Genomic DNA, 18,864 nt, shown 5'->3' on the forward strand with positions numbered 1-18,864 from the left:
TGTGTTACAGAGGTTAGAGCCTGACCTCAGGTGTCATTCCTCTAGAGCCATCCACCTTATCTTTTAAGATAAGGTTTCTCTGGGATCTGGGATTTTTAAAATTCAGCTAGACTGACTCAGTAGGACCTCAATTTGCTAATTCAATTAGATTCCTAAACTCCAAGGATCCTTCTATCTCTGCCTCCTCAGTACTGGTGTTCCAAATGCATGCTACCACACCTGGCTCGTTATGTGGGTGTGGAGCTCCAAACTCGGGTCCTCATGCCTGCACGGCACAGCCAGTTGAACACTTCACTGACTGAGCTATTTCCTTAGCCCCAGACAAGTTATATATTTCAGAAATAGCGCCTTGCTGTGTTTCTCATTCTGTGCTCCTGTGAATCTGCTCCCTCAGCCTCCCAACTAGCTGAGAGCCTAAGTGTTTTACTTACTGCAATAAAGTGATAGTACCATAAAATGCAGTAGTTAGTTTCTTGGTGATGTTGACCTTCAATGGTCAAGGAAAGGTTAAATTTTACATAAGAGAACTAGAAAGTTAGACATTTATTTATATTTTATGTTTTTATATGTGTATGTACATGTATGTGGAGGGGGTGTGCACACCCTCATGTCCAGAGTGCAACCTGAGGTATTTTTCCTCAGAAACTGTCTACCTGATCTAATTAGCTCAGAGTGAACTGAGTAAACTAGACCGCCCTAGCAGTGAGCCACAGTGATCCACTTTTATCCTCCTCTCCAGCACAAGAATAACGAACATGTGCTGCCATGCTTGACTTTTTACATGAGTTCTGGGAATTAAACTCTGCTCCTTTTTCTTACAGAGCAAGCAGTTTACTGATTGAGCTATTTCCCTAGCCCTAGACTGCATGTTTAAAGAAAGGAAATTGTTAGCTAACTAAAAAATGTTGATTTTACAGAATAATTCATTTTCAAAAAATTTCAGTTAGAGTTTACATATATAATCAAAGTATTATAATCTTTTAAGGAGACATATTAAGTAGCTGGTTACTCTTACATAAATGTTTTTAAGCCATGAAACAAGCTACATTTGCTGAATCCATTGGTGAGTCCAAGAGTATTAGTGTTCTAATGAAGACATTTTCAGAAATTGATGGTTTATGTCAAAAGGGCGATGAGAAAGGGGTATAGAATTCTATTGCAGTTTAAACTTAACCTTAATGTGCTAATGTATTTGAATCCTGTAAATGTCTAGGTCAGAAATAATCAGGCCCAAGTTACAATTTAAATGAATAAAGTTTATCTGTAAACGTGGTCTTAAAGTACTTTTTAAAAGCTTTAAGGTATAATTGGCCTTTCTTGTGAACTTGATCTGATCTTTTTCTGTATAATAGTATGAGCAGTTCTTATTAATGATTTCTGACATTGCTGTCTGCTCATTCACAATAACCTTATTAGGGCACCAGATGATAATCTAATTTGGAACATAAAAAATAAGTTAAAAAGAGACTAAGCTGGAAATCTATCACAGACTGTTGGAAGAATTACAGTGATTCTAGCAAACTCTGATTGTATTATATAATCAATTTTAGCGGTAAACCTAAAATTGAAGGTGAAAGCCTGTGTGATTGCTTTTATAGACATTACTTAAAGATTAAGTACAGTTATAAGATTAAGTGTCCTGTGAAAATAGTTAGCATTCTTCGTTTAATGCAATGGATCTAGGTTCTTCTCAGAACTTGGTTTTTGTTTTGTTTTGTTTTGTTTTGTTTTCAGGTCACCAAACAAGAAGTCAACTGACAAGGGATCTAGTAAATTGGTTACACAACATTCTGTGGGAAAAAGCTGCCAGAAGTTTTAAGGTTTGGGAATACTCTTTCATTCATTCTATTTTTCTCCTCTGCAACAAACAAAACACAATGTTCAGTATAAAAATCAGAGAAGAGCAGATGAGTGATACAACACTTCTGTAGCATCTGTAAGACCCTAGATTCTATGCTTATTACTCCATAAGCAAATAAACAGGCAAACAAAAATTTAATAATCTCTATTTTTAGACATGTCTATGTATTAAATATTCACAATGTAGAATGTCAATGGGTATTGTGTGAACGTTTATTCAAAAATAGTAAGACATGATTCTCCTCCATTGTGAACTTTTGTAAAGGCATCACTGATAGGAAAGTAATTTGATGTGAAAGGCAAGAAAGTTGGGTGGTGGTGGTGATGGTTATTCCTTTAAAGTATTGGTGCATTTAAGAGTAGCTTTAAAAATTATAAAACAATCCTGGTTTCCTGTGTAAATACTTCAAACTACAGACAATTGGTTTTTAAAAGCAAAGTACAATTGTTCTTCGTTACATCATTTAAGAAAATTTTGGATATTTGTGTACATGTACGGGAAATACTTCCTTTTAAAAATATAAGTTGTTTAGTACTTCTATTTTCAACCAAAATGTAGCAATAAGAACCATTTTGTGTCCCTGCTTAAACAAAAGTCCTCCCAAAAATATAAGTCGAAGTCCCTGGCTTGGTAGCACATACTCATGATCTCAGCTTCCAGGAGGTGGAGGCAGGTGGATATCTGGGGATTTGAGGTCAGTTTGGGCTAACATTGAGAGTTCTAGGCCAGACTGGACCACATATTGAGATCCTGTCTCAAAAAAAAAACCCAAAAAAACAAAAAAAAAAAAAAACAAAGCAACAAATTCCCCCCCCCAAAAAAACACCCTGAAATACTTGAAAAAAGTCAGTTTAATGGCGTTGAATATCAGCCAGTGATCGCTGAAAGATAAAATGAGCAATTCAGCTATTAGGCTTACTGCCATGTATTTCCAGACAACAGTGGAGGAAGGGGAACTGACAAGAATTCTGATTTGAAGAGATGGAGTGGAAAGTCTGGGGAGGCCAAGAGCTAGACTTCATAGAACAGGGTATCAGAATGAGAGCATAATACAGAGAGATCCTAGTTATCAGAAGTTCCTGCCCTAGTGTTTTGGATAGTTTTAGTGACAACATACACATGGAATGAAACTATCTCAAGTCAGAGGAATAGCCATCTGAAAATATTAATGAACCTAGAAAAGAATTCTGAATTCTCAATGTACAGAATATATTTGTATGATAATGTTTTCATGTAACACAGCACAATGTACAATGAATGCATACAGTATTTTTAAAAACACACCTGCTTTTAAGAATTGTTTCTTTAAATAAATAGTTTAATTGGGAAAAGATAAGGAATTGTGATACATACTACAATGTGGATGAATCTTGAGAATGAATATTCTACTAAGTGAAGTAAGCTAGTCAAGTAGATAGTTTTCAGTTCCACTTAAATGAGAAGCACGGAGTAGTCACATTCACAGAGATGTAATGTACATGGTTGCTGTCAGGGATTTGGGATGAGGTAAAAATGTGGAGAATGGGTAGAGAGTTTTGTTTTGTTTTTATGCTGACTGTATCATACCTTCAGTCCTCAGAATTTTACATTTTTAAAAAATGGGTAAGTTTTGGAGATTGGTTACATAATATGGTGAATACTAGTGACCTGCATAGTTATAATTAGTTAAGATAGGGTTTTTTGGGGGGAGTAGTGGTAAGAATTTTACTCAATGATACATAACAAAATCTTGTTTCTCTCTTTTCAAAAGTTATGATGATAAATTTCTTATTATTCATTTTATCATGATTAAAAGTAACTTTTAAAATGAAACCCAAATGAAGACTTTAAGATGTTCAAAAGCTCTGTAGCTCCTGTTGCTAGGAGTCTTAGCCAGGAGTCACCCACGTAGACTCCTGGGAGTTTTCATTGCACTAGGTTTCTAGCTCATCTCAGAGATGCCCCTGATTCCAACTGTCTTTCCCAGTACTCTTTCCTTCCATCCTCCCCTCATCTGATCCGTCCTGTTCCCAGGCCTAACCCCCATCTAGATTCCCCAGTCTACCTGCGATGTCTATTCTATTTCCCCTTCACAGTGAGATTCATGTGTTTCCCCTTGAACTTCCTTGTTACTTAGCATCTCTGGATTGTAGCATGGTTATCCTTGACTTTACAGCTAATGTCCACTTACAAGTGAATGCATACCATGTTTGTCTTTCTCAGTTTGTGTTACCTCCATTTGCCAGCAAGTTTCATGATGTCATTGCTTTTAACAGCTAAATAATACTCCATTGTGTAAATGTACCACATTTTCTTTATTGTTCTTTAGTTGAGGACCATCTAGGTTGTTTCCAGGTTCCAGATATCACAAACAAAGCTGCTATGAACATAATTGAGCAAATGTCCCTGTGGTATAATTGAGCATCCTTTGGGTATATGCCCAGGAGTAGTATTGCTGGGTCTGGTAAGCTGATTCCCAATTTTCTGAGAAGCTGTCATACTAACTTCCAAGTGCCTGTACCAGTTTGCACTCCCAACAGCAATGGAGGAGAGTTCTCTTACCCCATCCTTTTTAGCATGAGCTGTCCTATGTGATCTTAGTTATTCTGAAAGGAGTAAGGTGAAATTTCAAGATACTTTTGACTTGCTTGTCCCTGTTGGCTAAGGATGTTGAATAGTTCCTTAAGTGTCTTTCAACCATTTGAGATTCTTCTGTTGAGAAATTTCTTTTTAGGTATGTACCCCATTTTTACTTGGATTACTTGGTTTGTTGATGTCTAGTTTCTTGAGTTCTTTATGTATTTTGGAACTCAGCCCTTTGTCAGATGTGGAGTTGGTAAAGATCTTTTCCTGTTCGGTAGGCTGCTGTTTTTGTCCTTTTGATGGTGCTGTTTGCCTTATAGAAGCTTTTCAGTTTAATGAGGTCCCATTTATTAATTGTTGATCTCTGTGCCTATGCTATTGGTATTCTGTTCAGGAAGTTGACCGGCAATCTCCTATAACCAGGCAAGACTTCCAGTGAAGGGTTTGGAACACCAACCCAGCCACATAACCTTTGACCTACAATTTGCCCTGCCTATGCTAGGGTAAAGTTGGCACAGAAATTATGGGAGAGGCCAACTAATGACCAATCCAGCTTGACCCCTACTATGAGAGGAAGTCTACCCTTGATACTACCTGGAAGGCCAGGACCCAGAGGCTGGATGTCTTATAGACCTAGGATAGAACCAAACACAGCTAGTAAAACATGAAAAGATTCCTAATGATAGTCTATTATACTCATAGATCATTGCCTAGCCCAGCTGCCATCAGTGAGGCTTCACCCAGCAACTAGTGGAAACAGATGCAGAGAGCCACAGCCAAGCATTAGGTAGACCTCGGGGGATTCTGTGGAAGAAGGGAAGGAAGGGCTGCAGGAGCCAGAGACTCAAGAACATCACAAGAAAAATCACAGCATCAACTAACCTGGCTTATAGGAACACACAGACTGAACAACCAGGGAGCCTAAATGGGGCTGGCCTAGGCCCTCCACATATATATGACAGTTGTATAGCTTAGCCTTCTTGTGGAACTCCTAACGGTGGGAGAAGGGCTCTTTCTGACTCTTTTACTGGCTTTTGGGACCCTTTCCTCCTACTGGGTTGCCTTGTCTAGGCTTAATAGGAGAGGCAGTGTCTAGTATCACTGCAACTTGATATGCCTTGACTGGCTGATATACATGGGAGACGTGCACTTTTCTGAAAAGAGGAGGAATGGATGAGGGGGAGGACTGGGAGGAGAGGAGGGAGGGGAAAATGTGATCGGACTGGGGAAAATTAAATAAATAAATAAATAAATAAATAAATAAATAAATAAATAGTGAAATAATCAGTTCCTGAAAAGTAAGAAAAAAAAAAGGCTATTCAAAAGCTACAATAACTTGAGCAGAGCACCAGAGCCACATTATGAAGAAGTCCTTCAAGCAGAAGGAAACCGATCCCAGAAAGATATGTGGGCCTGTACGAAAGAATGAAGAGCATTTGAAGTGCTAATTACATGAATAAACATTAAGATATTTTCCTCTTATTAAAATCTCTTTAAGGCTGGGGCTATAGCTGAGTTGGTAAAGTGCTTGCCATATAAGCATGGGACCCTAAATTTGATTTCCAGCATCCATGCCAAAAAAAGAAAGACGCAGGCTGATAATCCCAGTGCTGGCGATAAAACAGGTTCCTAGGGCTCTCTGAGCAACCATATAGCCTAATCAGAGAGTTCCTGCCCTAATGAGAAATCCTGTCTCAAAAAACAAGGTAGATGGCTCCCAAGGAATAACATTGATCTACACTCATACACGCACATGTACGCATGTACATTCTTGCCCAGATGAACACTCATATGCACATAAATAATTTGTTGTTTTTTTTAGAGACAGGGTTTCTTTGTGTAGCCCTGGCAGTCTTGGAACTCACTCTGTAGACCAGGCTGGCCTCTATTTTCCAAGTGCTGGAATTGAAGGTGTGTGCCACCATTGCCCAGCGCAGAAATAAATTAAAAAAAAATGGTTGCTTAAACAAAAGTAATAAGGTTTTTTTGTATGGGGTTTTTAACATATGGAAAAGTATCATGTATCACACTGTGCATGATAATAACATATACAGGCTAAGAGGAGAGAAATAGAAATACACAATTGTGAAGTCCTTACAATAATAAGTTAAACATTTATACAATATACCCTAACACAGTAAAACAAAGTTACAACTAATAAATCAATAAAGGAGAATAAAAAGCAAATCCCCACTGGTGGTGGCGGCACAGGGATGCATTTGGTACACATGCATGCTTGCAGGCAAAACACAATACACATAAAAATTTTAAAGCCTTTATTTTAAAGTTAGATGAAATAAATAGAAAGCAAATGGCAATAAGCTGAGCAAGGAATAGCATATGCCTTTTATTCAAGCAACCAGGACGCTAAGGCAAGGAGATCACAACTTCTATACCAATCTAAACTATGTAGCAGTGACTTGCTAAAAGAGAAACATAATAAAATAGCAAGATGATAGATGTAAATGTAAGCAGATAAAAATGTCATATTAAATGAAATAACTATACCACTCCAGTGAAAATGTAGAGATTGTCAAGTTGGATTTGTTTTTTTTTTTTGTTTTGTTTTCTTTTGTTTTGTTTGAGACGGGGTTTCTCTGTGTAACAGTCCTGGTTATTCTGGAATTCATTCTGTAGACCATTCTGGCCTCAAATTCACTGAAATCCACTTGCCTCTGCCTCTCAAGTGCTGGGATTAAAGGTGTGCACCACCACTGCCCAGCTCAAGTTTATATTCTTAAAGCTACAAGTAACCTACAAGCAAAAGAATGAGAAAACTATATAGAGAAATAATATTATTCTAAAACTCATCAGAATAAATTTCAATAATTATCATATAGTCACAGCGTTTCTCTATAGACTATATTAATGTCAAAAGCATAGACACAGATCAACAGAAATAAAGAACCCCAAAATAATTCTACACAAATATGCTCAACTATTTTGTTTTTTACCAAGTATATAAATAAATCTATGGGAGATAAATCTTTAAAATTAATGTTACTAGACCAATTGGACACTCATTGTCAAAATAATTGAAAATTAACACTAAAAGATATGAACAGAAATTACACAAATGTTCTGCTACAGTAATCAATGAAAGAAAATGATTTATGAGTCATTAGGGAACCACAAATTAAAACCCTAAGGAGATACTACTTAGAATAATCAAAATAAAAAAATTGGACTTACCAATTGTGGTAGGAATATTAAGGAATTGAAACCTTTATGGTGGCATTAAGAAACAATACAGTTTAGAAAGTAGTTTGGCTATTTCCTAAAATATTTCCCCTTTCATACAATCCATTTTAAATCCCATGCATATATTCAAGAGAAAAGTAAATATCCATACAAAATTTATGCATAGAAGTTGCATATACAAAAACGTACGCATAAAGTAAATTTGCCTTAGTTAGGGTTCCTATTGCTGTGGTAAAATGACCAAAAACAACTCAAGGAGAGAAGGATGTATTTCACCTTATACTTCCAGGTAACAGTTCATCACTGAGTAAGTCAGGGCAGAAACATGGAAGCAAGAACTGATACAGAGGCTATTGATGGGTGCTGCTTACTGGCTCACTCTTTTTGGCTGGCTCAGCTTTTCTTCTTAGAGCACCCAGGATCACCATCCAGGGCTGACAGCACTCATGGTGAGCTGGGCTCTCCCCCATCAATCATCAATTAAAAAAATGCACCTTAGGTTTGCCTATAGCCCCATTTCTTGGGAGCATATTCCCAATCAAAATTCACTCCTCCAGAATGACTCTAGCTGTGTCCAGTCATCAAATGAGCTAGCACAATTGATCCTTTTTGTCAACTTGACATAGAAACGCATTACTATTAAACCATAGCCTTTCCTTTCTTGTTCATCGCCCAGGCCTTATATTAATAACATCACAATAAAACATTCCAACTTTTAAAAGTCCCACAGTCTTTACAAATTGAAACACTTTAAATGTTCAGTCCCTTTTAGATTTCCAAGACTCTTAAAATACCCAGCCTCTAAAATGTCTAAAATCTCTCTGAAACTGTAAAGTCTCTCAAGAACTCTAAAGTCTCTTTCAAATACCCAGTTTCTCTAAAGTTCCAAAGTCTCTGTAAAATAGCTAAGGTTTTTCTAAAACATCCAAGGTCTCATAACAGTGGCCCCTGCTAAATAAAAAAAAAACAGTAAAATATTTTCTTACTCCAAGAAGGAAGAACAAGGGCACAATCACAATTTGAGCAAAGCAAAACCAAGCTCCAACAGTGTAAATAATATAGTGACCAGTGTCTTGGGTTCAGTGTTCTGGACTCCAAAGAGCTTAGACAGTTGTATTTCTTTGCCTCTACCCTTTGTATAGCACATGGCATTTTTATTATGTTAAATCTACCTACCCAAGAGCATGGGAGATCATTCCACTTTCTGGTGTCTTCTATTTCTTTCTTCACAGATTTAAAGTTCTTATCATACAAGTCTTCCACTTGTTTGGTTAGAGTTACTCTGAGACATTTTATGCTATTTGTGGCTATTGTGAAGGGTGATGTTTCTCTGATTTCTTTCTCAGACCATTTATCATCTGTGTAAAGGAGGGCTACTGATTTTTTTGAGTTCATCTTGTATCCTGCTACATTCGTGAAAGTGTTTATGAGTTGTAGAAGTTCCTTGGTAGAATTTTTGAGGTTGCTTATGTAAACTATCATATCATCAGCAAATAGTGAGAGTTTGACTTCTTCTTTTTCAATTTGTATCCCCTTGATCTCCTTCTGTTGTCTTATTGCTCTAGCTAGGACCTTAAGAACTATATTGAATAGATATGGAGAGAGTGGACTCAAGGCAGGAACTTGGAGGTAAGAACTGATGCAGAGGCCATGAAGGAGTGCTGCTTACTGGCTTACTACTCCTCATGCTTGCTCAGCCTTATACCACCCATGACCAAGGTTGGCACTACTCTCAGTGGAAGGGACCGACCCACATCAATGAAAATTAAGAAATGAATCACAGGCTAGCCCACAGTCCAATCTATAAAAGTATTTTCTCAATTAAGAGTCCCTCTTCCAAAATGACTCTAGCCTGTGTCAAGTTGACATAAAAACGCACCAGGAAGATTTGTAACATTTGAAAAATGACCCAAATGTCCATCAATAAATGAATATATAAGCTATCTGTGGTATCTCCATATAATGATTTTGTTGTTTTTTTAACTTTAGGTTCAAAATTATACTGATGCTTTACACTGGTACAGCTATTCTCTGAAGTTGTATGAATGTGATCAAGAGAAGCTGGATTTGGTCAAGCTGAAGAGGAACATGGCCTCCTGTTACTTACATTTGAAACAACTTGATAAGGTGCTTTAATTTACTTACTCTATTTTCAGAGGCAGCATATGTTCTGTGCATTGGCACATAGATAAATGCAGTGTTCTGACGTCATAACACATTATGAATGACTGAAAGTGCTGTTGTATATGAACAAGGTCAAATTGACATCTTCTTGGTTTGTATACTGCAAATATGAAGCAGAAGTTTTAAGGGGAGAGAGTATTTGGAAAATTCCTTTACTTACTCATCTTACCCTTTATCATTTACCATATTCTGAAAGGCTATTTGCTGTTAATCATATGCTATATAGTCCTTAAAGCAGACTAAAATTTTAAGGTCGACATTTTTTGCTAAACATCATTGAGAGCAGATACTTGCATGAAGAAACTACTTTTTCTACTTTTAGGTTATTATCTTGTATTTATAACCACTCAAGAAAAGTTCAGTGCTTAACTTCACTAGGAAACAATATAGAAACTACAAGATAAATAAGATTTTGTGAATGATGGGTCCATTTATATTTCCAATAGCACGTAAGGCATTTCTTCCATTGTATATCATACAGTGTGTACATAATCTGAGGTATTGATTCCTAGAAGAACAAAAAATGAGGACAAGTATGGAATAAATGGAATCTGAAAGTTGATGTTTCCTTTTAAGTTTTATGTTAGCTTTCAGGGAAATATGTGAATAAGTGTAGTGGTTTGATAGGTTTTTTTTGAAAGTCTGTACATTATCAGGGTTCTTTAGAAGAACAGAACCAATAGAATGATACATTCAACAATGGCTGTTTACATTCCGAAGGCTGGGATTCTGGTAGCCTGCTCAATATATGAGCTTGGGTGTCTCAGCAGTCCCAGTCTGATGCTTAAAAGGCCTAGAGGATTCCTGAAAAGTCACTTGTCTTCAGTCCCCAATTGGAAGGCTGAAGAAGCTGGGTTTTGATGACACTGAAGTATGACAGTAGCAGTGGCAGCAACTGTGGTAGTAGCAGCAACAGAGTAGAGGCACTCATCAACAGGAAGCAAAAAGCTGTACCCTTGGACCTTCTTATATCTGCGTTGTAGCTAGGAGGCATTGCCATAAACTCGGTGGGTGGGGAATCTTCTTTCCTAACTTATCCTTCCAGAAAATACCTTTACAGATCTGCCCAGACTAATGTCTCTTAGTTAATTCTAGATCCAGTCAAGTTGACAACCAAAGTCAACTATCATAACCTATCTTTGAAATGATATTTACATGATGGATAAAGAGGAGGAAAGTGAATGAAGTTCGTGTCAGTGGCTACAAGCTCAGGAAACCACACATTGATGCCTTTTGCTAAACTAAAGAAGATTTTGTGGAGATCAAGAACAGAAAAATGTTAGCATTAATTATAAACTTGACACAGCTTAGAGCCATCTAAAAAAATTACCAGAAGAGCAATGCAAGTTGACTAGGTCTAGTCTTGCTCTACAAGAATTAGAAATTTTTGTGTGGTGCTCGAGTTTGAGCTTAGAGCCTCACATATATTAGGAAAATGGCCTGCCACTGAAGCACATCCATAGCCTAAAGCAGTACTTCTTAACATCTCTGACTAACGACAGGATTGGTTCTCGAGTTACTGCCGAACTGAGCCTATAATTGGAGTTCAAATGTTGTTGGCGGTAAGGAGGAGAAACTAGGCATGCAGGAAACCGGTGTTTTATTAGCATGTAACCTTGTTTGTTGTTAGCGTATTTCTCGTTTTATCCTTCCTCTCTTCCTCGCAGACACTGGATACTTGGCACATGTAAAAAATACTTTCCTACATAGTAGAACAGATAGAAAGATAGAGACAGGAAAAATGTAGCCCATCAGTGTTTTACTGTTCCCATCTTGCCATTGTTAACTCTGCTAGTTTCATTGTCTGCCATTTTCATTGCTTCCTTTTCTTAGCAAAAGGTCTCCATGTGATTGGCTGAGCTTGTAGCAACTGACATGAACTTCATCAAAGTATTTCCTCTTCACTCGTCCTTTTCTTTTATTTCAGAGAAATAAGTACTTTTTTGGTAACTTTACTCTGCACATCTCAGTCCTAGTTCATAAATATTGCTTTGCCGTTTCTCCTTTATTACAATTATTTTAAGTGCTGTTTATTAAAAGAAATCCTTCATCCTTCACTTCTCTTCAAATTTCAGTTCCATTGTCCCCCTTTTTATTGCCAGACTTTCTAACCCAAAAGAACTATTTCTATTTTTCAGTAGTTATTTATTTAAAAGTATTTCCTGAGTGCTACATGTTAACATGTTAAGTAGTATTGATATTGAGAATATAAGAATGAACAGATAGGATACAAATAGCCTGACTCTGAGGAGTTAGTTTATCTGGAGAGGCCGTTTTTCCCCAGTATGATATGTTATAGGTGTCAGCAGTTTTTGTGTAAAGAGCTACACAGCAGATGCTTAAGATTTTTCAAGTCACATGGTCCCTGATGCGACACTCAGCTCTGCTTGTATACCTAACACTGCCATAGCTAATATGTAAGCAGGTACCCATAGTGTGATCTAATTAAACCTTTATATTTAGGAATACTAAAGTTTGAATTTCATGTGATTTTCTTGTGGCGTTAAATATTTGTCTTTTGATTCATTTCAGTCATCTAATACCAATAAAACTATTCTTAACCTGCGGACTTTGCAAAAACAGAGGGTGTTTCAGATTTTACCAAAGACTGTAGTAGTCTCTTGACCTGTGACTAATTAAATAGTGATAACTACTAAGAAGAAAACCTGAGCAGGAAAAGGGCAATGTTATATGACCACAAAATGGCTGTAAGAGTTAAAGCAGCCACAAAGATAAGACTGCTTACTGAATATTTATCTTTCATTTTCTGGTTTCATATTGTTTCTACCGACTATATAAAGCTCTAAATATCATACCCTTCCATTACAGCTGTGGTCACTGTACATAATCTAGTGGTATTCACTAGATGGCACTGTGGCTTCTGTTTGTACTTTTGAAGGTTTTGTAATGATTTTATTGCCTTCCCTTCAGATATAGCTGTATAGGTGTAAATGAAAACATTTAATGAAATATGAGGTGAAGATTAATTTTGGCTCAACCAAAGAAGTTCTACTGTATTAAACACCTAACTTGAGGTTTCAAGTCAACAAGTAATTGAATGCTTATTTTAAATGGTACTATAGAATAAGTAGATTTACTTTACTCCACTATATAAATGTTTTAAAATATTATTTCAGAGACAAGATTTACATGTATAATATAATCATATAGTAACAAAAGAGAGGTATAAATTAGGTATCAAATATTGTGGAATATCATATGGAATTAGAATAAGAATATGAAGATCAGGACCATTTGTAACTATTCATTGAATGTAGCACATAGCACAAAGCTAAAAAGGGCAACTGATATGTTAGAAGACAGTCAGATCCGAAGGAACCTTGATATACTGAAATAATGAAGCCATTCTCAGAAGATGGAGACAAACAGGAAACAATAAAACAACTTGTGCTGAATCTCCAAAGCCAGCTGTAATAGAATGGAATGGATGAATGGGGGTTTTAACAGAAGCACATGTGCATCACTTGGGGCTTTTTGTTGTCTATGAACTAAACAAGAAACAATACTAAGAAAGTTCACTTACATTATATTGAATCAGTCAGCTTTTTGTATCCATGCATTTTCCATCTATGAATGTAACCTAGTGCAGATCAAAAACACTTAGAAAAAATCAGATTTGTACTGGACTTGTACAGACTATATTGTCAGTATTTGTTACATAATATGGTGAAGTAATGGTTTACACCACATTTCATTGTATCAGGTATTTTAAATAATCTGGAGATGATTTGTAACAGACAGGAGGATATGTATAGGTTATGTATAATCAAGAAACTTGAGCAACCACAGATTTTGGCATCCGAAAGGAAGTAGGGAGCTCTGGATCCAATCTTGCACAGATACTGAGGGTGACTCTATAATGCATACAAGGATGCAGTAAGAATTCTGTGATCTGCTCTGTAGCAGATCTGAAGCATAATATTGGGCTGGGGACTAATTTTGAAGAAAGATATTGACAAGCTCTAATGTGCCAAGAGGAAGGCATTCAAGGACTAACGAAGACACTAAAGGCAACTCGTTTTATGACTAGAGCTAAAAGGCAGTATGGAGTTTAAACTTGAAAAATGAAAACTTAAGAAATAAATGGTATAGTTCTTTCAATATGTGTGTGGCTACTAGTAAGAAAACATTTATACAAGGCTTGTTTCCATGGGTGAATGAAATTTTCAGTCATGACAGGAGGACCTTATCTGACAATTAGATTTATCTACAGTTTAGTTTTTTAAAAGATATGATGAATACCCTCTTTTGTTTTTTTAATTTTCGAGACAGGGTTTCTCCGTAGCTTTTTTGGTTCCGGTCCTGGAACTAGCTCTTGTAGACCAGGCTGGCCTCGAACTCACAGAGATCCACCTACCTCTGCCTCCCGAGTGCTGGGATTAAAGGCGTGCGCCACCACTGCCCGGCGGGAATACCCTCTTCTTGAAGGTATTGAAATACAGATAGATTGGTCATTTCATCTTAATGTTATTGAAGATATTTGCATCAGAAGAATTTTCAAACATCAGATCTCTCTCTAGTACATGGTTTAATAATAAAATTTAATAAATTCTAGTTTGATAATTTAACAAATCTGGTTCTGATAATATAATTTAATAAATTCTACTCTGGTCAAAAAGACTGTGGAGGACTATAGATTTTTTAATTTTAGAACTAAGATCTCATATGATTGCTATGTTCATTAAGAAATAACTATTGAAATATAATTTAAATATTGAAATATATTCACTTTCTTATATAGTTAAATAATTTTGGCAAATAAATACCCTAGTGTAACCACTATCACAATCTGGATATAGAATATCTAGAATATGCATTATGTAAAAGGTTTTACTGTTTTCCTTTCTATTCAATCCCCAGATGAACTCCCAGGTCCAAGTAGTGAGTTATATGTTTTCTACCACTATAGGTTAAATTTTTCCCTCTTAGAGTCTCATATAAATTATCCAGCCTACTGTATATCAAAATCTATGCCTGGCCAAGACATATTCAGGGAAGTTGGTGTTGTAAATCTCTCAATATTGATAATGATTATGTAGTTTTGGTCATTGTGTGATAATTGGTTTTATACTGACAATATGTATATTTATAGATGCAGTATACAAATAAAATTTTACTTAAAATATTATAGGCTAGTGCTGAAGTAGCACTTAGTGGGAAATACATTAAATATTTTGCATAAATATATTATAAGAAAATTGTAAATGCTAAAGCAAATATTATTCACTAGAAATTACTAAAACAAGTGCAAGATGAACTTGAAAGAGCATTTTAAAGAAAACTATTTACCTGCAGAAATTTCCCATATATTGAGCAAACAGATAGTAGAAGGGACTCAGAAAGTCAAAACCATGTTCTTTGAAAAAACTAATAAAACAGGCAAATTTCTAGTAAGACAAAGAAGGAATAAAAATGAGAGAAAGAAAATGAGAAAGACAAAGTGAGCAGTGGTATTTGAACAACTTTATGCATGAATGCATTCCTAGAAAAAATAGAATTTATCATACTGAGTTAAGAAAAGAACGAGAAATATATGAGCAGTCCCATATGTAACTATTAATGTCATTTAATCAATAGTTTAAAAATCCACAAACAAGATCCAAACCCAAATAGTATTACTTTTTAATTTTATTAAACTTAAAATGAAATCTATCCTCAACTAATTTCTTGTGCATAATACAGTATTGCTGACTTCAATATAACATTATATGACAAATTTTGATAACATCAATCTTGCTTACCTATAACTAGTTATTAATTTGTAACTCCCTACCAATCTCTTCTAATCCCTGGAAATCACTATTTCACTCTTAAATTCTATGAATTTGACTATTTTAGATATTGTAAAGAAGTAGAAATCATACACTATTTGTTTATCTATGACTCTGTTATTTCGGTGAATGCAACATCTTCAGGGTTTGTCCCTGTTATGACGCATTGCAGATTTTCTATTGAGACTGAATAATATTCCATTAAATGCACACATTTCTTTTAAAGAATTATTTATATTTTTTTTATTCATTTTACATTCCAACCACAGTTTTCCCTCCATTCCCTCCTTCCCCTCCCCCCACCTCCCTCTAACCCACTACCATCCACTCCTCAGAAATGTTAAGGCCGCCATGGGGAATCGATAAAGCCTGACACAGTCAGTTGAGGCAGGACCAAGACCCTCCCCCATCATCAACTAGACTCCCCTGTAGCTCAGCTTGGTGCCTGGCTGTGGATCTCTGCATCTGGTTCCATCAGTTACTGGATGAAGGTTCTATGATGATAATTAGGGTAGTCACAAATCTGACTATAGGGGAAGCCCAGTTAGGCACCCTCTCCACTATTACTAGGAGTCTTAGCTGGGATCATCCTTGTGGATTCCTGGGAATTTCCCTAGTGCCAATTTTCTCCAAGACCTTTATCATAAAAGGGTGTTGGATTTTGTCAAAGGCTTTTTTGGCATCTAATGAGATGATTATGTGTTTTTTCTTTCCGTTTGTTTACATGGTGGATTACATTGACAAATTTTCATATGTTGAACCATCCCTGCATCTCCGGAATGAAGCCTACTTCATCATAGTGAATGATTTTTTTTTTTTTAGTGTTCTTGGATTCAGTTTGCCAATAGTTTTTTGAATATTTTTATATCAATGTTCATGAGGGAGATTGGTCTGTAATTCTCTTTCTTTGTTGTATCTTTGAGTGGTTTGGGTATCAGGGTAATTGTAGTCTCATAAAAGGTGTTTGACAATGTTCCTTCTGATTCTATTGTTTGGAACAATTTGAGGAATATTGGTATTAGCTCTTCTTCGAAATTCTGGTAGAATTCTTTGCTGAAGATAAAGCTATTGGGTAATCTGTTTAATTAGACCAAGGTAAGATGACTGGCAAAGGAAAGGATGGGTGAGAAAAAGGGTGTCTCATCAAAGGTAGCTCATGTAGAAAGCAGGTTCACAAATCACGGATTGTGCAGATGGCTATTGGCACAGGGGTGGATGGGTGGGTAGCTTTTGTAGAGCTGGCTTAGTGTTCATAAAGTCCTTAAATACATTGGTTTTTTTTTAATCATGAAAAGGTTTTCTTTCTCCATCAACTATAACAATTTCACAGAATATTATATCTGTACTGGCATCTCCCTTCTTTTAAAACTTGTTGACTGTCAGTCAAGGCCCTTCTGGCTCCCACAGTCTCCATTAAAAAGTCAGTTGTTATTCTGATGGGCTTGCTTTTATATGTGAGTTGTTCCTTCTTATAGCTTTTAGTATCCTTTCTTTGTTTTGAATTTCTTTTCTGGTCCTGTCTATTTAATATTCTGTATGCCTCTAGGAATCTTTTCCTTAGGCTGGAGGAGTTTTGTTCTATAATTAGGTTGGAAATATTTCCTGCACCTTTGACCTGGGTTTCTTGTCCTTCTTCTATATCTATAATTCATAGGTTTGGCCTTTTTATAATGTTTCAGAGTTCTCAAATGTTCTATTTCTATTTTATATTTTATTGAACATTTTCTTTGACTGGTACAATTTCTCTACCTCTTCTTCAAGCCTTAGCCTTCTCTTTTCCACTTGATCTATTCCATTGGTGAGACTTTCTATCGACTTTTTAATTTACTGACTGAATTTTTCATTTCAAGGTTTATTTTATTTTAGCTTTTTAGAAAGCTCTTTTTATTAAATTCTCTTTTCAGAATTTAATTGAGTTGTTTTATTCCCTTCCACTGTTTGCTTGTGCTTTCACAGTCTTTATTTCAGAATTTATGCATATCACCTTTGAGTTCCTTGAGCACATTTGCAATTACTATTTTGAAATCATTACCTTCTACATCAACCAACTTGCTTTTCTCAGGGAAAGTATTATAGGGGTACTGGGTATAATTTCTGGAAAATACACATTATCTTGGTTATTCACGTTGCTTACGTTTTTTGATGAGCCTTAGGCATCTGAAGTTAGATCATTGATGGTAGTCTTGATATGGCCTCACTTTTGTTGAGTGAGTGCTTGCGTCTTTGTTTGATGTTTCTACAATTTGTCATGTTGTGAACTAGCTGAATGTGTTTGGAGTTCAGTCTTGGTGAAACCCTATGTTGATGTGCAAATGGGGTGTCAAAAACAGTCCCAGCTTTAGCTAGGAACTTCTGACCCTAGGAGCAAATCATCTGTACTCTTAGAAGATCCTCCTGCTGGTATTCAACAGTGATGGAAGGGTCATTGGTTTCTAAAGGTGATTTTTAATTATCAATGGCTAGGATTACAAGAGGGATGGTTGGTACTCCCTGGGGGCAGGGTATAGGATAGCACACCATTCCTTAGAAAGCAATGGAGGCCAGACTGAGGGTCCCTGCCACAAGTTAGGGATACAGCTTACATGTGGTCTAGGGCACCCTGATGAATGAGGTAGGCAGGCTCAAAGTTCCCTTCCTGGGTTTGAGGTTGCAGGACTTCTCATAGTCCTTGGTTGTGTGGTAGGTAGGGTGGCTGTTGACTATGTTGGAGGACAGATGTACTACCTGAGTCCAGAGTTGCAGGACGTCAGTGGCTGGTGGGCAGCCAGACAGTTGGGCTGTAAGGCTCCCTACTTAGGTTTAGGGTCACAGAACACCACCAACGATTGGATTTTAATAGCAAAAATATGTTTGGTTTTAAAGAAACTATGAAATTCTCTTTGAAAGTAGCTAAATTATTTTTCGCTTCTACCACCAGTGAATGAGAGTTCTAGTACATACCTCCACAGCTTACCAATATTAGCTTTGAATTTTAGCCATTATAATAAATGTGTAGTAGCATTCAGTGTTTAATTTGTACACACTGATGCTATGTTAGGCATTTTGTGTGTTTATTTTCCACATGTATGTCTTACTTGATAAAGTGGCTCTTCAATTGTTTTGCTTAATTTATAATTTAGTTGTTTTCTTATTGTTGAATTTTAAAAACTTCATTATATATTAGAAGTATCAGTCCTTTGTCAGTTACATGTTTTTCAGATATTTTCTTTTTTTTTATTTTATTTTTTTATTGAGAAAAAAAAATCCGCCTCCTCCCAGCCTCCC

The 18,864-nt window shown here is 36.3% G+C and overlaps 1 protein-coding gene across 1 annotated transcript in view; it reads left to right on the forward strand.

Moving 5' to 3' along the window:
• Positions 1-18,864, forward strand: part of Tex11 (testis expressed 11) — a 278,018-nt gene that overhangs the window by 134,249 nt on the left and 124,905 nt on the right. Inside the window, exons 16-17 of the mRNA XM_005358598.2 lie at positions 1,735-1,820; positions 9,614-9,751. Coding sequence (XP_005358655.1) covers positions 1,735-1,820; positions 9,614-9,751 — 224 coding nt within the window. The remainder of the gene's footprint in view (positions 1-1,734; positions 1,821-9,613; positions 9,752-18,864) is intronic.

This window comes from Microtus ochrogaster, chromosome X (assembly GCF_000317375.1).
Source record: "Microtus ochrogaster isolate Prairie Vole_2 chromosome X, MicOch1.0, whole genome shotgun sequence".
In the NCBI taxonomy this organism is placed as follows: Eukaryota; Metazoa; Chordata; class Mammalia; order Rodentia; family Cricetidae; genus Microtus; species Microtus ochrogaster.